The sequence below is a fragment of the Balaenoptera borealis genome (genome assembly GCF_965194805.1).
Source record: "Balaenoptera borealis genome assembly, chromosome: 2".
In the NCBI taxonomy this organism is placed as follows: Eukaryota; Metazoa; Chordata; class Mammalia; order Artiodactyla; family Balaenopteridae; genus Balaenoptera; species Balaenoptera borealis.
In genome coordinates, this window is record NC_138867.1 from 118,685,228 (window position 1) to 118,708,213 (window position 22,986).

At 44.5% G+C, this 22,986-nt stretch overlaps 1 protein-coding gene across 5 annotated transcripts in view; it reads right to left on the reverse strand.

The window, feature by feature from the left end:
- Positions 1-21,989, reverse strand: part of NRG2 (neuregulin 2) — a 176,340-nt gene extending 154,351 nt beyond the window's left edge. For 3 of the 5 annotated variants that reach the window (XR_014241816.1, XM_082382059.1, XM_082382057.1), the window contains exon 1: positions 20,943-21,988. Coding sequence is in view for 4 of the 5 variants with exons in the window: in XM_082382059.1 (XP_082238185.1) it covers positions 20,943-21,636 (694 nt within the window). In the remaining variant the exon portion in view is untranslated. Of the gene's footprint in view, positions 1-20,942 lie in introns of all 5 variants that reach the window. The other 2 variants (XM_082382062.1, XM_082382058.1) reach the window with 2 other exon arrangements.
- Between the last annotated feature and the right edge of the window lie 997 nt (positions 21,990-22,986).

Here is a 22,986-nt window from a genome sequence, read left to right on the forward strand (position 1 = left end):
CCTACTGCTTCTCCAACCCACGCTTTAGGTTGCAGCCTAACGAACCACTTCCCATCCTAGTTCAGGTCAAACATTTACTGAGCTAGGTACTATGCCGTGTGCTGATCCCAAAATATGTTTTGAATTTTCTTTCTTCCATGATTTTACCTTTTATCTCTACCAGGAATAACCTTCCTTCCCCTACCACCAGCAACCAAAGTCCAACTTGACCCATCTTCCAAGCTCCTTCTCCTTTGAGTCTTTTCTGATGTCTCTAACTAGACATGTCTCTAATAAATATGTATTTATTATACATGTATTTATCTTCCCTCCTTTCTTAGTTATGTGCTGCCCTCTCTTGTAGCACAAAATATATTACCCTTAACAACGATTTGACCATCTGCCATTCCCTCACTGGAACCTTACAAGCTCCTTGATGGTATATCCATGTCATACTCATTTTAAATTTCCTGCAGAGTTCTGCACAAAAGATGCACCCAACAAATATCTGGTTTTCTATTGTCTATTGTATTTTCTAGCTGGGTCTCCCATCAACCAGAGGAAGCCTAGAATAAATGGTCTGGGTTCAGAATCCTGGCTCTGCCATTTATTTATAGCTTCATGACCTTGAGCAAGTTAGCTCACCTCTCTCTATGCTTGAGTTTTCCCCTTTGTAATAAAGAGGAAAATAACAGTATTTATTTCATACAGTTATTATGAGAACTAAATGAGTTAACACTTATAAAGTGGTTAGCACTGTGCCAAGTACATAATAAGTGTCAAATAAATGTTTGTTAAGTAAATAAAATCACTGCCAAACTTTTCATTTTCCTCCTTAAAATTACTTTTCCTCACAACTTCTCCATTTTTGCTAATGGCACTATTATTTTCCCCAGCTTTCCAAGATTAAACTTTGACCCCTTTTATGCCTGCTTCCCAGTTCATCACCACGTCTCACAGATTCTGGGAAGAAACAGGAAAGTTTACCTGCCTCTTCTCCCAGTTTCCATGGCTTCAGAGACTTTATGATTCCCTCCTTGATCTCTCAAACATCTATCTCTCCCCAAATCCAGTCCACTCTGAATTGTGTATACAAGTATTTGCAAACATTCCTCTCTTCATATCCTATCTCTGCACCAGTACTTACAATGGCGCCATATCACCTCCAGAACCAAGTCCAAACTCCTCTGCCTGTCTCTGGAGACCCTCCTTAATCCAGTCCTGCCCTCCTTTCCTAATCTTATCTCCCCTATATCTCTACCCCAAGCACACTAATCTCCTCATGGTTATGGAAAGACATCTTCCTTGTCTCTGCCTCTGTTCATACTGTTCTTTTGGCCTAGAAACCTTTCCCTTATCCTCCTAAATCCCCAAAACCTATTCATTCTTCAAAACTAACCTTTAGCCCTAACTCTATCCTAGAAAATTTCCACCCTAATTGATCTTCCCCATCTCTGAATTCTACAATCTATTTTCCCTTTTGCAATTATTATAAACTTTTTGCTTTACGTCACTTGTTATTGATTCATGTTAATCTGATATCCCCAACTAGACTGAAGACCTCTCTAGAACAAGATACATGACTACTAGACGTCCCCAGTATCCTTCAAAGAAAAGAACAATAAAGGAGCTAAAAATATACATCTATTAGCCAACACTTGATGATGAGCTTGCCTCTCCCTTTCTTTGGGAGGCAGGGAGTGGATAAGAATGGGACTGCTTACCCACCTAGCTGACCCTATATGCTGTGTTCACAGATGGTGTGGGTAGCCCTACCTGGGGGATTTGCTACAGCCAAAAAGCCTGTTCTGTTGACAAACGCCAACAATCACTGTAATCTAGGCTGTCATATGGTTCACCCAGCCCTGTAGTAAAATCAGTTCCTTGGGGATATAGAGAGACCAAGCAGGCCAACCCTCCGATATATGGAATCGAGGGAGATCGCCTTGAGCTAGCCCCACGACAAACAGGAAGGCACAGGGTGTCCAGGACAAGCCAACACCCAAGCGGGTGCAAAACCCACATACCCTGAGGTTCCTGTCAACTCCACCTACCCCTTGCCTGGAATCCTTACCATGGACCCAACAAGCCCCCTCCCTCAAGACTCTTGAGACTCCCCTAGAGGAATCCACAGGCGGGCAAGGGCAGAGAGAAGAGGTGGCCCTGCTCTCACTGTGTGGAGAGAGCTGCCCAAAGTCGTAGTTTAATTTCTGTTTTCATTGCATCTGGTCCTGAGGGCCATTAACAGAGTAAGACAATTTCATCCCTGAGCCAGCTGTTCTAAATTAGGAGGGACACTCCCCATTTTTTGATCAATTATTCATCATTTTCCCCATTCTCTCTCCTTTGTGAATTTCAAAGGCAGGAAGAGGTCAGGCCCCCATCATCTTCCTAAATTGCCCCAAGCCCTCCCATCTAATTATCACAATGGCAGACTTGGGGAGGCTGTTCACCTTTGATACTCAAAATGGAATACAGGGCAAGTCCAGCTTCAAGGAAGAAAGTCAGCGCCCTAGGCATCCAGACTGTCCCTCAGCCCAGGATTTTGCTAAAACTTTCAAAGTACAACTATAAACCCATGCAGGCTCTACTTTGATGGCATGCCACTTACCCAATTGGCTTGAAACACTCTCTCCACCCCACTTCTCACAGCTGAAGAAAGCCCCTTGTCAGCTCAAAACAAAGCCCAGGGTATAAGGACAGCCTGCACAAGGTCATACAGAAAGCTGTGGGCTGAGACTGGACCAGGGAGGCTGATTTCCAGGAAGGGCTCTCATCATTTGAAAACAAAACAACAAAAAAGCTCACAAAGCCTGCATAGTCTCCTCTTCCTTAACTAAGGACACTGCTCAGACTCCCCTCCCGGCCACCTAAAAGAAGCTCCTGTCACTTCTGACTGCTTGATTCAGATTGCAATTCTGCCATCCACTTGCCCCCAATCACCCTGTCTACATCTTAAGGCCCTAATATCTCCTACTTGTCTGTGTTAAAGCAGAAAGCTCTGGGTACCAAGAGGACCCTGGATAAATCACTTGTGATGAATAAGCCTTCTCTTAACTTGAGCTGATTTTGAACCAGCTCTCCTGGCCATGCTCCTTGGGTATGCCACATGTAGGTACCTAGAATCACACAGGAGAAAAAATCATTTCTTCACTTATTTCCCCCTCAATTAACATTTATTGAGCTCCTATAACATGCCAAGAACCATGAAGGTGATAGGGATACAGTGGTACACAAAACAGCCAAATTCTCCTATCCCTGAATAATCTTTCTAAGATACTTCTCATAGAGGCTAATAGAACACAGACTCCAATCCACATATCGGAGATTTGGTATTTTTTTGCTATAAATAGCAGCAACAATGACAGTGTAAGAGTCCAGGGCTTCCCTGGTGGCGCAGTGGTTGAGAATCCACCTGCCAATGCAGGGGGGACACGGGTTCAAGCCCTGGTCTGGGAAGATCCCACATGCCGCGGAGCAACTAAGCCCGTGAGCCACAACTACTGAAGCCCATGTGCCTAGAGCTCGTGCTCTGCAAAAAGAGAAGCCACCGCGATGAGAAGCCCGTGCACCGCAACGAAAAGTAGACCCCACTTGCCACAACTAGAGAAAAGCCCACATGCAGCAACGAAGACCCAACGCAGCCATAAGTAAATAAATAAATAAACTTATTAAAAAAAAAAAAGAGTCCAATGTATGCAGCACTATTTACAATAGCCAGGACACTGAACCAACCTAAATGTCCATCAACAGATGAATGGATAAAGAAGATGTGGCACATATATACAATGGAATATTACTCAGCCATAAAAAGAAACGAAATTGAGTTATTTGTAGTGAGGTAGATGGACCTAGAGTCTGTCATACAGAGTGAAGTAAGTCAGAAAGAGAAAAACAAATACCGTATGCTAACGCATATATATGGAATCTAAAAAAAGACAAAAAATGGTACTGATGAACCTAGTTGCAGGGCAGGAATAAAGATGTAGACATAGAGAATGGACTTGAGGACACAGGGTGGGAGGGGGAGCTGGGGCGAAGTGAGAGTAGCATGGACATATATACACTACTGGATGTAAAATAGCTAGTGGGAAGCAGCAGCATAGCACAGGGAGATCAGCTCGATGCTTTGTGACCACCTAGAGGGGTGGAATAGGGAGGATGGGAGGGAGGCTCAAGAGGGAGGGGATATGGGGATATATGTATGCATATGGCTGATTCACTTTGGTGTACAACAGAAACTAACACAGTATTGTGAAGCAATTATACTCCGATAAAGATCTATTAAAAAAAAAAGAGTCCAATGTAGCACTTTGTAACTAAACCAGCCTTCCCATTTTCATCTAAAGTGGCAGCCTCAATTTACCACTTTCATACCTCTACCAGCATATTGCATACCTAGGCCAATCTCCTTTCATGCACCAGATGCTTACTCCCAATTTCCAGTTCTAATCCCAAGGTAAAATCCATTCTCTCAAGTCACCAAGCAGCTATTAGTCATTAACTTACATAAGGCACCAAAAAATAAGTGAGATACATCCTTTGCTACAGTTCCATCTTGCACTCAAGAAGCTCTCCATCTGGAGGACCATACACATATACCCTGCTTCCCCAACCAATTACGCTAAGTGGTAGGATAGGCCATTATGATTACAGAAGAGCTATGAACTGCTACAGAAACATGCCATGGTCCATTTGGACTGAGGGGATCAGAAAAAGCACTGAGGAGAAGTGAGATCTGAGTTGAGCCTTGAAGGATCAGGAGGTTAGCAACTGACAGAGAAGGAAATGAAAACACACCAGAAAACAGAATGTGCAAAAGTGCTATGGAAGAAAAATGTAAAACATGTTTGAAATGTTCAAAACACTACATTTTGGCTATAGCAAACAGTAAGTGTGGAAAAGCAGGCTAAAGGCTTAACGGCAGGTGGGTGTCGGTTGTGGAAGGCCTCGCATGTTATGTGAAGGAGTTTTCACTCTATTCTATAGATAATAAAAACCTATTGAAGATTTCTGGGTTGGGCAGAGAGAATTACTTTTAGAAAGCTGATGCCATCAATAGACAACAGATGGAAGAGAGCAGAGACTCTGAAAATTGGGGATTCCATTTAGCAGCCACGGTGGCAGCCTAAGTGAGATATAAGTACCCAACTAGAGCCTCATGAATGAAAAGAATTAGATTGAAGGTACTTGCAATAGTCAAAATTGTCATCACTTCACAATGTACTATATACAGGGGATGGAGGTGAGAAAGGAACCAAAGATGGTTTTGTAGTTTCTAATGGCTTGGAAGAGTAGATGGATTGTTGTTATCTAGGATGGGAGTGTCCTAGACAGAACAGGATATGGTAAAGAGACTATAATGAGCTTAATTTGAGACATTGTGAATTGTATCCTTTGTTAAGACCTCAGAAAGATCAAAGGCAATGCCTTTGACTTGCCTCCAGGCCCTTTCCATTAAAGAATAGTGACTCCTTTAGCCTGAAGAATAGTGTCCACAGCAGCCCTACAGGGAGCTCAGCTTATCTTGATAAGATTTGTAGGTATGGCTTTTGTCTAATGTAGGGAACCTTGATAAGATTCATAGGCAAACCACAGATTTTTAAAAAGAAATATAGTAGCAGGAACACCATCAGTTTGGACTAAGAGGGACCAAACAGTGCAAAATGAAAAGAAGCTTTTGGGCCCCCAAACATCTACAAGTAGGAATCAGGCTGAGTGTACTGTACAAAATTTTTACTTTTTATATATTATGATGTTTTGACATCTTAAAAAACCATTTCTGGCTGGGGAGGGACTGCCTCTCCCAGGGCTAGTCAATTCTTAGAAACAGCAAAGGATTCAGCCAGGAGAAGGCCTTTGATGTGCAAACTAACCAATCCAGAGCCATGTCTCCTCTGTCTGCCCTTTAATCATCCCAGGGCCAGGTACCAGGCAACCAGGAACCACCCCTATAACTTAGAGCCCATCAAAATTATTCAAACTAGCCAACCCTAAACTGTTCACCCTGCCCTGCCTTCCCCTCCCCAAGGACACCCCAATAAAGGTTTCCACCTTATGTTTCCCCTCTTTCCAGTCTTCTGCCACCTGACCAAAACCTGGTACTTCCCCTGTGTTCCTGTGTGGCAGGCAGTGACCCCCCATCTCTAGGACCAATGAATATAGTTAGCTCATTTTTTTGTGTGCCTCTCCTGTATCTCCTTCTCTTGTGGCCACACTTGACTAGACATCACCTAAAAGAATACAGAACTGAGAACACTACCTAGCTGCAAACACAGGCTACATGTTTTGGAAAAGGAAGGATAATTAGAAGGCAAAACCATGAGCCCATAGGGTAAAACCAAGAGCAGTGGAGAATCATTCCCAGGCAATAGGACTGAGCCCTACTCATATGCCAGGCCGGATTTCAGAACTGCTATGGACTAGGACTGCTGGTTCCCCTCTTTCTAAATGGGAACATCTACCCCAGATAGAAGACTAAGAAGACATAAAAACTAAATGTGATGTGGGGGTATTTCCTGGCGGTCCAGTGGTTAGGCCTTGGTGCTTTCACTGCCGTGGGCCCAGGTTCAATCCCTGGTTGGCGAACTAAGATCCCATAAGCCGCTCATTGCGGCCAAAAAAAGAAAAAAAAAACCAAACCAATGTGATGTGGGATCCTAGACTGGATCCTGGACCAGGAAAAGGCCATTAATAAGACAACTGGCAAGTTTTGAATAAGGTCTATAGATCAGTTAATACTATTGTATCAATACTATTAATTTCCTGGTTTTGATAATTTTACATGGTTGTATAATTTGGGGAAGCTGGGGAAAGAGGATTCTTTGTACTATTTTTGCGACTTTCTTATAGATCAACTTATTTTAAATTTCAAAATTTTAAGTAAAAAATAATAAAGTCATTTTACAATGTTCAAGCATTACCAGTTTTTAAAAGGGGGCATCTGTAGCAGTTATCCTATGTCTATTCCAGCATTGTATGGGGGTTGGGGGGTGGGGGAGGTGGAGGGCAGATGACTTGTCTCTTTCGTTGACAGCCTTCAGGTCAAGAGGAACAGCATTTGAGTTGCTGTCCCCAAGGAACCACATGAGAGGAGCCTCATCTGTACCCAGACCTAATTTAGATGATGAATCCCTGGCTCTTGAGCCTGAGCCTGAGGCCATATAGATGAGACTTTTTGGAGGGAGGAGGGTCTTGGGTGAGGATGAGTGTATTTTTTTTTTTTAATAAGTAAGTATACATTGGAATTTGAATGCAATGACCAGGATGAGTGTATTTTTCATGTGCAAGGAATATAAATAATTTGTGACCAGAGGGCAGACTGTAATTGTTTCAAAACAGGTCTACAAATTCTTTGACAATCCGTCCATTGAGAGGTAGAGTCTAATTCTGCTCCATTTGCATCCGGTCAAGCCTTAGTAACTCTCTTCTGAGAAACAGAACGCGGTGGAAGTGATGCTAGTGACTTCTGAGGTTAGATCATAAAAGACAATACAGCTTTTGCCTGGAGCTCTCTTATGCTCACTCATGGACCTTGCCACCATGTTGTGAGGAAACCCAGGCAAGGTTGGTCTCTGGCCCTCAGTCCCAGCTAAGCTCCCAGATGAGAACCAGCCAGCATCAAATGCCAGACACGTCAGAGAGGAAACTTAGAAATAACCCAGTCTCATCTACTGTTCGACTGCTCAGCTACCATCTGGCCAAAAACTACATGAGAGATACTAAACCTCCTAGCTGAGCCCAGTCAATCTCCAAACTGTGAGCCATAATAACATACAATGATTGCTATTTGAAGCCACTATATTTTGGGGTGGTTTGTTATGCTGCAATGGATAACTGAAACAATGTGCCATGGGCAGTTGGAAACCGGGACTTGGAAAAATTAAGGGACTTTTCCCAAGTTCACATAGCTAGTAAGGAAGAGTCAGGATTTTAATATCAGTCTGAATCCAAAGCCATTCTCTTTCAACTAACAATAGACATGACAATAATAGTAATTGCAGCTAGTCTTCATTGAATGTTTTCTACAAGCAGGCACTGTTCTAAGCACTTTACAAGGAGTAACTCACTGAATCCTTATCACAATGCTATGAGGTAGGTATTATAATTAGCCCCATTTTACAGTTGAGGAACCTGAGACACAAAATGGTCAATCTGCCCAAGGTTATACAGCTAATAAGCCATAGAACCAAGATTCACTCTTCAAAGTTGGCTCCAGAGCATGCAGCCTTAACCACTATGCTATGTAGAGTTGAAAATTCAAAACAGATTATGTAAGTTGAGAAGAGAACCAAGGACAATCCATTAAAAATTGTACCCTTTACAAGAGGCTGAAAAGAAGAGCCAATGATGGAAGGACCTGAGAAGGAAGCGGGAGGGGAAAGAACCAAACACTACACCTACAACATACTGGAGGGACTCATGGCAGGATCCACGAACCAGCTTCAGTCTTTAAGGTTGAACAGGTCAACTGCAAGCCAACCATGACCTCTGCCCCAAACTCACAGTTGTCAGTAACAAACTCTTTCAAAGAAAGGAATCTTTGAACCATAGAATGGAGAGTAACATCCATTGGATTACCCCCGACTCACTTGGACAGAGCAGCACTACTGGCCTTTTCTACTCTTCCTCTTTCAAGTGCAACGCTCACCCCTACTCTGGAATTATGAAGCTGCTACTTAACTTCAGAGATGAGAAAACTAAACTCTTATACTTCCTTTAAAAAATATGGTTGGGCTTCCCTGGTGGCACAGTGGTTGAGAATCTGCCTGCTAATGCAGGGGACACGGGTTAGAGCCCTGGTCTGGGAGGATCCCACATGCCGCGGAGCAACTAGGCCCGTGAGCCACAACTACTGAGCCTGTGCGTCTGGAGCTTGTGCTCTGCAGCAAGAGAGGCCGCGACAGTGAGAGGCCCGCGAACCGCGATGAAGAGTGGCCCCCGCACGCCACAACTAGAGAAAGCCCTCGCACAGAAACGAAGACCCAATACAGCCAAAAATAAATAAATAAATTTATTTAAAAATATATATATATATGGTTCGTGGGACTTCCCTGGTGGCGCAGTGGTTAAGAATCCTCCTGCCGATTCAGGGGACACGGGTTCGAGCCCTATCCGGGAAGATCCCACATGCCGTGGAGCAACGAAGCCTGTGCACCACAACTACTGAGCCTGTGCTCTAGAGCCCATGAGCCACAATTACTGAGCCTGAGTGCCACACCTACTGAAGCCCGTGCACCTAGAGCCTGTGCTCTGCAACAAGAGAAGCCACCACAATGAGAGGCCCGTGCACCGCAACGAAGAGTAGCCCCTGCTCCCCACAACTAGAGAAAGCCCGTGGAGCAGCAACGAAGACCCAACACAGCCAAAAATAAATAAATTTTAAAAACATATATATGGTTCGTGACCTTGGCCCAATGAAGACCATCAAACCCACTGGGACCCTTTATCAATTTGATGTTTTCTTTCAGATACAGCACTGAAGTTTCAAGTGATCCCTTCACAGAACTAATCTTAAACCAATGCCTTTAATTCGTACTTCTGTACAACAAGCTCTGGGCCTAGTGCAGACCCTTCACCAGAGGCCCTGAGGCTGTGACACCACACAGAAGAAGCACAAAGCCCACATTATGTGTGGGCAAAGGTAGAAGCTGGGGTAAAATCGGCAGAGGTGACAACAGTATTCCCAAGGGAACCAGTCTCAGCTCCAGCTCCCATTTGCCCTCTCAGTTAGCTGAGTGCATACCACGCACAGTGGAAACCTACTCAGATGATTTACATACTGAGAAACAAAGACAGCCAAGTCCCAAACTGGGGGCCACCCATGTGCCTCCCTTCAACCTACAAATTAGATTCTTTCCCAGCAGCAAGGAGTTTCTCTCAGAGGTGGTGATGTCTTGTTCTGCCCAGAGTATACTACCTGGCTCCACATCCAGTGGAGACTGGCCCAGTATTGGCCAGAATCACTTGGGCCGAGCCCCAGAGGTGCCATCTGAAAGGGATTACTGTCAGTACTTGGCCAAGACAATTTAATGTACGTGTTACTAAAAGGCCAGTGAATGTTACTAGCCTTTTTGGAGAAAGCATTTCCTCTTGAAAATGAAACCTAGAAATATAGGAGAAGTGTTCTTGGGAAAACCCCATATTTTGTCTAAAAGAACCAGACCTGAGAAAAATTTAGCCCAATTTGTTGGCTATAGTCCCACCCACGTAGGTACCTATCTCTTGCCTTGTTCCTATTTTCCCACTAGGTCCATCAGACCTAAAGTCCAAGGAAGGATTGGGAACTTTGTACTAGAAATTTCTGGAAACTTCTCTGGTTCTTGGGAACAGGGGCTGAGGGATGGCTGTTACATTTATGATGTAAGCAAGTATGACAGCAGGCCTAAGTAGAAAGGTAGGAGCTAGATGGGATAAGGTGGGAGGGATGGAGCCCCAGGTAAGAGGGTCTCAGAAGAGAAACCCACCTGAACAGACTGTGAAAAGGAAACCATCTAAGAGTGAGCAGTCAGACAGGCTGCCTTTGGAAACCCCAGTGTCCTTTGAAAAAAAAATCTTCACTTGTGGGCCTTGGTTTCATTCTGTGACAAATAAGTCATGTCGTGGTCTGAGTCTTCTTTCTTCCTTTTAAAAACATTCTTCTTCTTTTTGTTATTATTATTCTCTGAAATTCAATCAACCAATGACAATGTCGGGAAAGTTGCACTATATGCAGACCTGCTGTTATTTTATTTCTCACTCAGAGACAGGAATTCAGACACAACAGATCACCTACTTAATCTACCTGTTCCGTCCTGACTGGTAAATAAACTCTCTTCTCTAAAGTCATATAAAGTTACTCCAGAGGAGAGCCATCAATTGGGTTGTGCCTGTGAAATTCATTACTGGCCTAAGCAACATGGTGAAGTGCTGTACTGAGATTTCATGTATGGCCACAGGCACCAGTGAAAGGAACTCTGACTCGCTGAAGCTGAGGGCCACAACCTTCTGCAAGGTTATGACTAGGGGCCCTTAGGAGCCCTGGGCTAGAAGAGAACTTCCTCTGGAGAGGCCCCTCCCATCCCCACCCAATAATTCAGCCAAGGAGACATGGCAGAAAAATGCCTCATTTCAAGGCAATGACAAAAGAATGAATACACTAAAAGAGAGATGTGAAGAAATATTAGGTTTCTACTCCCTACCCTTTCAGAAGAAAAGAATGATCTAAGAACCAGTACTGGCTTCCAGAAGCCCCCAAGCTGCCTATAGGCAAAAAGGTACAACCACTCCTAATTTGTGATCTCAGCTTACTACAGAAGATGCCTGGTCATACCTCTTACCTCTTTAAGGTATTCAGCCTGAAGCATGAACAGGCCAGAGTAAGAGAGTCCAACTGACCATTCCAGTGAGAAACCAGAATGGGGAATAACCAAAAAGCTTGTATGGCAAGTGAAAATGGAGAATTTTGCAGAATGCGAACTAACTAAAAGATAGGAATGAAACACAAGCCAAAATATTGACATGTATGAGGAAAACCACCTAGAGATAATTCTAAAACTCAAGAACAGAAAATTACTTGCAAGAAAATGAAGAAACTATGGACTATCAAGAAAAAAAAAAAAACCTGAAACATAACTGAGAAGCAAAATTCTGCCCTTTATCTAAATGTCTGAAGACATTTTCCATGGTTGGTCTAGTCCTTAAGCCTGAGCTGTCATTTGAGGAATCTCGAAATTTGTCTAGGACAAAATGGTCTTTAGAGAAAGCAAAGGTCTCACTTTTCCCTTACTTGGCAATAGCCAGTAGTCAAATATTTACTGAAACATATTTTAAGTTTCAGGCCCCAAAGATCTTACAATCAGGTGAAGGAGCTAAGACACTGACCCATCAAAAGACAATTAACAGTGCATGGCATTAAATGATGTGTCATATAAGTGATACAGGCCATAAATACTAAAAGTCTAAGAATAAGAAAAAACAATACTTCCTAAGGTCAGGGATGTGTGACCAGTCCAGGATCTGAGGCGTAATAATACCCAACAAATATTTAGAGGAAGGACTCAAAGCAGAGTCTTTGTCCTATAAACATTTAAGGAGCAAAGTTTCATACTTCCAATGGGTACCACACATCAATTAATTAATTAAAATTAAACCCCACAAATTCCCAAAATGCCACCTGTTACATGCCCATACCTGTACCCCTCTGACCCTGGGCAGCCACCAGACCCATCCCAACCCAGTGCAGAAACAAGGAAAGAGTATGAATGATTCAGTGTGAATCCACCCCCAACTCTGGAAACCCCCAAATCAAAGCAGGATGAGTCAGGGACCTTCTTTCTTTGAAAGAAGAAAGGATGCTTTCAGCCATTTTCCAGTGACTTTCAGCAACTCCTCCTAACAACAATACAATGTAAGATAAGACCTGCCGAAGTAAAAAAGCAGACCTGGCAGGACTCCAGAATGTGGACCCTTGGTTGACCCCACAAGCATGATGAAATTTTGAAATGGTCATTTTGAAGTTTGAGTCTTAGTCCTCCCATTTGTGAAACAGAGAAAAGCAGTTTCTATCTGTGGGCTTCTCAAAAAATTGACTAACACGGACTCATGGACACATCAAGATTTGTAGCCTACTTGGGACCTCCATAGGACCAGCATTCATACCCTGGACTCACATGGGCTTCCCTACAATTATACCACACACATAATACAGTTTTCAGTAAAAATTTCTCCCCTTGGGGCTTCCCTGGTGGCGCAGTGGTTGAGAGTCTGCCTGCCAATGCAGGGGACGCGGGTTCGAGCCCTGGTCTGGGAGGATCCCACATGCCGCGGAGCAACTGGGCCCGTGAGCCACAACTACTGAGCCTGCGCATCTGGAGCCTGTGCTCCGCAACAAGAGAGGCCGCAATAATGAGAGGCCCGCAAACCGTGATGAAGAGTGGCCCCCACTTGCCACAACTAGAGAAAGCCCTCGCACAGAAATGAAGACCTAACACAGCCATAAATAAATAAATAAATTAAAAAAAAAAAAAATTTCTCCCCTTGTCTGCCTCCAGTCCTCCAGAACTTAATATTTTCACTTACTAGTCTTCCTGCTCACATTGGTCTAAGTTAATAAGATTTTGTTAATAACACTTATTGAGCAGGTGCTGTATTAATTATTTTACATGCATTATCTCATTTAATACTCATAGCAATCCTATTAAGTGCTATAACTATCCCCATTTGTAGGAAACGAAGATACAGAAAGTAATTTGCCCAACATCACCCAGTTAGAAAATGGTTTCCAAACCCAGGTTCATCTGGCTGTAGAGCACAAACTCTTAGTCATTACACTATATTTAGCAGACTTTTTTTTTTTTAAAGGAAGAGCATCTATGAAAAACCTTCAGCTAACATCATACTTAATAGTGAAAGTCTAAATTCTTTCCCCCAAGGATGCTCATTTTCACTACTCTTATTCAACATTGTACTGGGCAGTTCCAGCCAGTGGAATAAGGCAAGAAAAAAATAAAGGCAATAAAGGCAAACAGATTAGAAAGGAAAAAGTAAAACTGTTTTTTTTTTCACTGACAATACAGTCATGTACATAGAAAAAAAATCCTTAAGAAATCTACCCCCAAAATGTTACTGAAATGAATAAGTGAATAACAAATACAGGATACAAAGCCAATATTTTAACAATTATCTTTCTATATACTAGCAATGAATAAGTGGAAAACAAAATTAAATAAAAATACCATTTACAAAAGCATCCAGAAAACAAGAAGTACTAAGGAATAAATTTAACAAAATATGTGACCCATTCACTGAAAACTACAACACGTTATTGAGCTGCTTTTAACTGAAGCCTTCAAATACTACTTACATAATTACAAATAAACTCATCAGTCTAGCACTCAAGATGGGTGGGAATATCATCCTAATTTACCCCTCTAGGACCTTTGCCCATTTGCTCCTTTCATCCTGGTTATTTTGTGTACTACAAACATGTTCCTCGACTACTGAGAATGCTGCTCTGTCTGCATGGAATTGATTTAATCAATCAGTTCATCTCTGTCCCTAAACCACCTCTACCTCATCTATCTCTGACTATTAGAATCCCATCTCAAACTGCTTCTCCAAGAAACTTTCTTTAATCCTCTAACTAGATCTTTCTTTCTTTTATGACTCTTCCCCTCCTCCCAAAAGCACTATGTTGGTATATCTTATGGCATTTGTCATACTCTAGATTGAATTCCTGTTATATCTTTGTACTTCTAGATTGTAAGCTCCTTGGTGACAGGGACTGTCTGATGCAATTCCCCTAAAGTACCTAGTTCTTTACACAGAGCACATTTGTTGAAGCAAACATTTGAAAGATGGAAATGAAAGAAAGCTCTTTTAGTAATACAACCTCTGGGATACCAAATTGCATCACTGTCCCAATCAAATTAATGATGTCCTGACTTTCCCATGGTCGGACCAGGTATTTAGCCATGTGGTAACCTTCCTTTTATTTAATTCTGAGGAATGTTAGTTCAGCTTGGCTTCTGTTAGTTGGACCAATATCAAGATCAAGACCAAGTAAAACATCCCAGCCTAAAGGACAAAGACAGATCCTCAGTCTGTATAAACAGACGAGGGAGGGAAGGAGGAGAGGGAAGCCAATGTCCTAAGCACAAAGCAGGAAATCACTGAAGGAAAAAAAGAACCATTAAAGATTCTGCTTCCTAAGAGAGAATAAAAAGTAACCTGAACATCACATCTTGGGGGTCTGTGCTGCTAGTAGAATAAGGAAACTCTCTAGGATACCTGTGCCTCTGCTACTCTGGAAACATCTGCAAGGGCAAATGGAATGTTAACTACCTCCAGCCCCACCCCAGGAGGCAAGCAGCACAATCAGGTTCTGAGCTGAGGCACAGAGAAGAGCTACAGGCTCTGTCCCAAAGAAGGTCCCTGGAGAGGCTATTTGGATCTCACTGCATGTACAAAGCAGAAAGGGAATGTTACTGTAGAATGGAGCTGGCATGCCACACTCTGCCAGCAGCAACTAGCCAGAGCAAGAAGGCTCCTTAACTCAACCTCATTTCATAATAATCAAAAACATCACAGCTGATTAGCAGCAAATGATCTCAGTCAAGGGTGGAATCTCTGTCTTTTGACCCCAGATTGGCAAAAGCTTCCCAGCTCTTTGCCTGGGTACAGCATGTCCTCTTTCATGTCATCCTAAAGCCTTTTAATCATCCTCCAGGTTTGCTTCAGTTCCTACAGGCTTGCTTGAAACATCACTCACCAAGATTCATTTGTGTGTACTGTTGTTTTTAAAGGAATCTACTTGAATTTCACATAAGACAGTCATTTTTTCAAACGTCATAATTTAGCACATCCACTGCTCAATTCATCTACTTTCCTCAGTTTTCTAAAGAGCTCCCTATATCATCTCTTGAAATTCACAAACTGGGTTTATCTCTATGTACAAATTCCAATAAGTAAGTGGGGAGGGTTAACTCACGGGAAACAAGTAAGACAAAAATCCCCATTTCACACACATCCATCCAAACTCAAAATTTGGAGGGAAATTTCTTTTACCTTTGATGTAAATTATACTAACAACACTTCAGACCCTGAAAAGAAAGACCCAAGAACGAGTGTCAAAGACTGCACAGGGGAAACTTCATTGATAGTGAGATCATTCCTTTTCCAAATCAATGTTCAAAATTGCCATATGCCACTAAACCAACAGGCTTTAGAGGGTTAAGACGTCCCACTGTTTAGATTTGCGTATTTGCTTTCCCCTACTTATCCAAATGGCAATTCCTTGACCCTCTGAAATTTTAACACTATGTTCAAATCAGTTACCTTAAACGTACTTCAAAATAGTATTCAAGTGGCTAATTCCCCCTGGAGTCATACCAGCTATACGTGAATATGATCAAAATCAACCTCTTCATCAGCAACTGGGGTCTTTGGTTTCTAAATGAGAATCTAAGCAATCATGCACTGTGGAGTTTTCTCTTCCCATATATGGGATCATGTGATTTCCCACACGGATGCTATTGTGAGATTACCTACCAAGAGTGTAAGCAGTGGGAACTGCTGTATGGGCAGAACTGCAGCCCTAAAGCTCAGTGACAAACCTTCGGATCTCTCCTTTGAGCATCCCAATTAAGACTCACAAAATTCACTGTCAGAAAACTTCTTAACGGCAAAGTATCTGAAAAATAAGTTGGTATTTTTATTCCTCACTCTAGGGTTATATTTGTAAGGTAGGATACTGGTTAAGATCTTGGATTAGGTTTAAAATATATATATATATATATACACACACTACTCGGGAAGAATTTACCATAATATTGGCTTAATGGCAAAATTAACGTTCTCCATCTGTTAAGAAAAAAAAAAAAAAGACTACTCTGAAAAACATTTTGCTTTTAGAGAAATACACATTTCAAGAATATGTTATAATTGCCTAAGAGCTGGGTAGCTGAGGACAGGGGTAAGAAGAAGACTTTTCACCGTTTATTCTTATGTACTTTCTAAGTTTTGAACCATATGAAAGTGTTACGTATTCAAAAATATAAATACAACTTTATAAAGGAAAAAATTAATGACATATTTGCTATTAGGAAATGAAATTAAAGTGTCCTAGATAGGGACTTCCCGGGTGGCGCAGTGGTTAAGAATCCGCCTACCAATGCAGGGCACACGGGTTCCAGCCCTGGTCCGGGGAAGATCCCACATGCCGCGGAGGAACTAAGCCCATGCGCCGCAACTACTGAGCCTGCGCTCTAGAGCCCACGAGCCACAACTACCGAAGCCCGCGCGCGTGGAGCCCATGCTCCACAACAAGAGAAGCCACCGCAACGAGAAGCCCGAGCACCACAACGTAGAGTAGCCGTCGCTCGCCGCAACTAGAGAAAGCCCGCGCAGCAACAAAGACCCAACGTAGCCAAACAAACAAACAAACAAAAAGCCCTAGATAATAGAAGATGGTTAAGAGCCTTGGGACCAAGAAGAAGTTAGCCACCTAGCTAGTTAATATAACACCCTCTCTAGCTCCCAAACCTTTTGTTAATTCAAGTTGATAGTTATCTTATTTTGTTTAAACATGGGGGGGGGGGTGATAACCTGCCTTCCAAAAAAAAAGAAAAGAGGGTCTTCTCCAACAAGACCTAGATTCTCCACTGCTCAAATCCCATTAACACTAATCAGCACAATGATTAAGCACATTGTGGTTAAGTACTCTAGTTGATTACGACTCCTTCAGAAAAAAAGGTTCCCATAGCGACAGGTAAGGGCTATCATCGAACTCAGCTTTTCAGCACAGGACTTGGTGTCACAGATAGGAGAGTTAAGATTGTTTTAGTATTAATCTGGAGGCTTGCTTTTTGAACTTCACTTGACTTCATCCATTCAAAAGACACTTATGAGAATCCCTCTGTAAGCCACGGGCAGTACCAAACATTGAAGGGCAGGAGAGCTAGGAGAAAGACCTCAAAGATAAGATATGGTTCCTGCCCCCAAGAATCCCAGTCTGCTGAGGAAAGCAGCCACTGAAAGAAATAATGACATTGTGATGGTAATTCTACCCCTAAATCTATAATCAAGCCTGTCCTCACCACTAGGACTGGTCAGTTTCTAATCTAGTTTCACTTTCCCATCTTCAAGCTGCAGCACAGCTGGGTTTCCAGCTGGCTGGGGAAGAAAAGATTCTTTAAATAAACAGCACTTTAAAAATATGCAGTCGCTTTTGCTATACTGAATTTTGTGAACCACCTTGCTCTAATATGTGAATCTGGGTGCCACATTAATTTAAAACTATCCTAAAGAACATAAAGTCCCCCAGGAATACACCTTTTCTAGCTTTAACAACAAAGTACACTATAGGCTGGAAGAAAAAGGCAAATCATAAAGTCCCAAAGGAAGAATGATCTTTCTTTAAAAAAAAAAAAAAGATATATATTGTGTCTATTCAATAAGGAAACAATTTAAAAACCATACACATATAGGAAAGCAAATGATAGAGTGTGATTAAACCAAAATATATGCAACCATCATTAAAAATGTAGGACTATTTGCAGAACAGGATGCTTTTATAGCATTGTACAGAGTTGCTAGTCCCTGAGAGTCCTTTTCAAATCTTTTTCCTGTTCTTTCCTCAGAAGGCACAGAAAACACCTCCAAGTATGTAATCTTCTGAGAAATGCAAAGATTTTACTCCACTCTTTACCACCAGAGGTAGTAATTTGGCATGAATGATACACATTAGATCTATAAAAATGCCCCTCTGGCAGATATTGCTATTCCAGAAGGACTTAACAGGCTACAAGTCAACATTTCATAGTTGTGGTAAAATTAGCCATTTATGAAGACCTTTATCTCTCTGTATGGTACCTTATCCCAAAGTCCTGGCCCACCAAAACACAGCTTTCTGGACAATCTCCCTAGGAACCATACCTCTCAGAACCCAGACAGGCTCAGAGCTGAAAATGGCTAAATAAAGTAACAATTTAACCACAGTTGCTCAATATAAAGGCCATGATGACAGTTTCCAGGTGCCAGTTTCCCTATTTTGCAATGGGCAGATCTGCTCCAAGGAGAAAATGTTCCCAATGACCCTGTGGCCCAGAGGGCTTTTTTTAGAGATAGAAAACAGAAAATAAATTTGTTAGTTATTTCCTGCTGAGCACAAGGAAGGTGTCGTGGTCAGTTAGGAAGATTTGTTTCCTTATTTAATATACCATTACTAGTGCATGTTTTCTTCAACCACATTGTAGAAAATAAGAAAATGCAGTTTATGCTCTTCTGTCATATTATCACCAGTTCCACAAGTTTCCTCTCACAAAAATGTCCTTTAATTTCTAATCCCCTTAGCTAAAGCCCCCAAACTGACCTGTATCTATATACTATCAATTCAAAGCAAAAATTTTTGCACTCTAAAATGTTTACTCCCATATACTTTCCTGCCCCCTGATAATTTGTGATGTATGAGGGCCTTCTCGTTAGCAGTGATTGCAGTCCTAAATTTATCTTTTTGAGAACTATATTGCACATGCTATGTTCATAATATGAGATGACCACAACCTAAAAGCAGACTATATTTCTGAACCCCAGATCTTTCATGATCTCCACATTCAGCTATTAAGCTATTAAACACTCACTAAAACAAACAAGGTAGAAGTGATGGAGGAAGGAGGAAAGGAGGAGGAAGACAGGGGACGACGATCATTGGGGCTCAGTGGACCAGACTAGGGATTATGTGGCAATGTGCACGATGCACATTCAGGAGCAACTCACTGAAAACCAAAACAGAAGCTGTCCTTGGATAAGGTTCAATAAATGTTTTTACTATCTATTTCCCAGTGCACAATACAGTTCCACAGCTCCCCAAGGGATCTCAGACAAAATGCTTAACACAATAAAAAATTAGAAATTCTTAACTGGTCTCAATTTGTCATCATCAAACACTTCAGAGCATAAAACCAACATTAAAGAGCAGTCAACAATATTCCTCAGAACAATGTCAGAGAGATAAACTGCTGTTATCACCAAAGTTTCTTTCTTCTTATTAAGACACTGCAAGAGTCTTCTGATTAAAGTGATCACAGTTTAACATAATACCTAGATATACTCCCACCACTAAACTAAAATTCGTCTCCTGAAGGACAGGGGCGGGGAGGGGGCGGGGGACGTGGGGTAGAAGGGAAGCTTCCAAAAGTCAAAGGCATTGATCTAGAAAGATGAGGGCAGCAAAACTTCCTACAGGCTGTACACATTCTTTGCTACTCAAAGCCTATTTATACTACCCAGAATCTGTTGGTAAACTAGTAAACACACCAACTTCTATGACAGACCAGGACATCTGTCACAATTCAGTGATTACATAGCTCAGAGTCACACTGCAAACACCAAATCCAGCCTTTGGGGATAAAATGAAACCCCAATATGAATAAGCACAAGACAAGCTAACACCAAACACTCCAGTCTGGGGACAATTTGGTTCGAAATATCTTACTGAGAAGTAAGTACTGGATTCAGGGACAAGAAAAAAAAGATCTTAAACTGACATTTCTTTGACTTTTGACATTGGAGACCTCCATTCCCAGCTGCACAGATCTACAGATTTCAGTGTTTTGTTTCTAATCACCTGCATTCCTGTTCAGCACCCAACATCATGAAGATGAGATGTGCAGTCAACACATCCTGCTGGTGAGATGTCAGAGCTGAACTTACAGCATTCAGCAGAAGTTACTCTATTTCACCGTCATAACAATAAACAGACCTAGGAAGATCTCCCAGAAACAGCCAAAAGAGGTGTCTGCTCACTAGTCGTGGAGGTTAAGAGAGGGCTGTGCTACCAGCTTAGCAAAGACAGGCAATCACGATGCAGAAAAAAACCCTGAGCCACATGGGGGACAGAAAACAGTAGCAGAAAAAGTCCCAACTCTGCCTGCGCCAGCGGTGTGGATGAGCTGAGCCGGGAGCCCAGGAGAGGAAGGAGGGGGCGGGGGCCATGATTCCCTAGGAGAACTTGTAAGCGGAGGCCTTCACAGCCTGGGAATCTGCCCAGCTGCTCCTGCAGACCCTGCCAGCCTGGGCAAGGCAGGCCCGTGGGAGCAGAGCGGGCAAGGCCTCCGAGGGTCACTCCTGACTCACTGAGCCTCGGGCCAGCAACACCAGGACCTCTCCGTTTTTCCTGCCGCTACTGGGCTATGATGGCAGCTTTCCAGCCCCACATGCCATACATCAGCCGCAGATCCCTGCTGGCACAGGCCAGCGCGTCCCCCCGCCCCCACCCCTGGCACACTTTGAGCCTGATCCTCCTTCTCCCCAGCCCAACACCCTCACCCACCATGCCAAACGCCCTGCACAGGAGCGGCCCCACCCCCCAGCGGCCGGCCGGGGCGCTGCCAGGCCTGGGCACCTGCAGCACCTCCCGCCCCACCCCCATTCTCCACCGCTTCGCCCCTCCCCCCTTCCTCTAGCAGAGGGAGGGGGCGACTCACCGCAGTCAGTGCACAGGATCTTGCCCACCTCTTTCTTGAGGTTTTTGCCGTTGGTGTCAAGAGGGGCAAAGGCTGTCTTAAAGACTAAGGGCTGCTCCGTGGGCTCCAGGAAAAAGATGTAGCGCTGGTTCCTTTCGAGCGGCGCACAGGAGCCCACGCTGATCACCTGCTCGCGCTGCAGTCCCCCGCTCCGGAGCGGCCACTTGTCCAGCACCTTCACCAGTGCCACCCGACCCGAGGCGGGCGGCTCACGGGTGCTGTTGGAGCTGGAGCCGCCGGCCGGGGCCAGCCCCTGTACCTTGCCCTCCACCACCACGGGTGCCTTGTACGCCTGGTCCTGCACCGACTTGAGGCTAGGCGAGTAGCAGGCGAGCGACACACCAAAGAGCAGCATAGAGAAGCCGGGGGCCGGGTCGCGCCTCATGCCGCCGGCGGCTGCGGCTCGCGAGCGGGCGGCGGCTCTCCGGGCTGCGGGGCTGCGGGGCTGCGGCTGTTGCGACGGCCGCGGCTCTGGGGGCGCAGCGGGACGAGAGATGCCGCTGTTGCTGTCGCTGCTGCTGCTCCTGCTGCTGCTGCTCTCGCCGCCGCTGCTGCCGCTGCTGCTCCTCTCGCTGCTGCTGCTGTCGCTGTAGCTGCTGCACCGAGCCTTCTCCAGTGGCGGCGGCGGCAGCGCTGAGCAGCAAACCTGCCGCATCTGGCCAGGCCATTTGGGGGGCTCCGCCGCTCCGCCGCCGCCGCCGCCTTGGGAGGGGAAACCAGAGCCCGCTGGAAAACCGGAAACAGCGTAACGTTAGCGCCTTGTAGCCCTCCACCGGCAGCCCGGGGAGGCGGCCCAGCTAGGGCAGGGGGCAGGCGGCAAGCGGGCCGCGATGCGCAGCGCGGAGGCGCGCAGCGCTCCCACCCTGCGCGCCAGGACCTGGAGGTGGATGCGGAGGATGGGACGTCCGCCCACTTGCTCTCTCGCGCCCTCTCTATCCCCGAACCGAGTGGGGAGCGCGGCTTCTGCAGGGGAAGCTTGGGACTGCACTGCTTTAGTGCCCGGCTTCAGGGCCCGCAGGGAGGCGGGAGGAATCGTGCTACCCTTTGCTCTTGGGATTTATGGGCACGACAGTGGGGTAGTGCGTGAGCAGAGGGCGGAGTAGAGATAACAGATTCTGGCACCGTCCTATGAAGGGGGGAGTGGGACACAGGCTGTGCCCTGCCTTTGGACATCGGCTGTAGGAGCCAAGGAGATTGTCACGGCCCGGGTGACTGGCCAGCCTCCTGCCTCCCCTTCCCTGGGAGGGGTTGTATATCCCCTTCCCTGGGAGGACCCTAGAGGCCAGCCCCTAATCGGGCCCACGTGTTTGGCCCTGCCACCGCCAGGTGAGCGCTGGAGATTCGAGTTAAGGTGGGGGAGGATCCCAGCCCCGTCTTTTGGGGGAGAGTTGGGGCTACATGGAGTCTTGCCTCTGCGATGAGGACACCTAACCCCGGGTGGTGGTTGAGAGAGGGTCCAGTCCCCAGGTCTCTGGGCTTTCTCCAGCAGCCAGGCGGGACCAGGTTACACGGTATACAACCTCATCTTCTTTTTACAAAGCCTCTTCCTGAAGGAGATGGGGGCTTCTTGGGAGCCAACCTGAGAGCCAGAGCCGGTCAGGGCCAGAGCTGCCCCACAGGAAATGGTTTCTTTTTAAAAGTGTGCTGCTTGCAAAGAGGCAGGAGAGTTTGCTCCACTGCGGCCAGCATCTGATTTTTAAAAAGCGAGTTAGGGATCCATTCTCCTTCTATCAATAAGGATACAGGGAGTTTTTAAGACCCAGCTTATATCCCTGAAAGATATGGAGCTCAGGAATTCCAGTAAGGTCTTGGAGAATCTTATCCCTTACTGGGGACTGCAGGAAACTGGCCCGAGGATGTCTGACTTTGGCTAGGAATGCTATTCTGGAAAGGAAGGAGGGAGCTAGAGCTTTCCTCCTGGCTAAGAGACCCCCCAAACGTAACATTCAAAGCCAACAGCATTATTTCTCCCACCCAACTCCAAATTCCATATAATCATTAATGG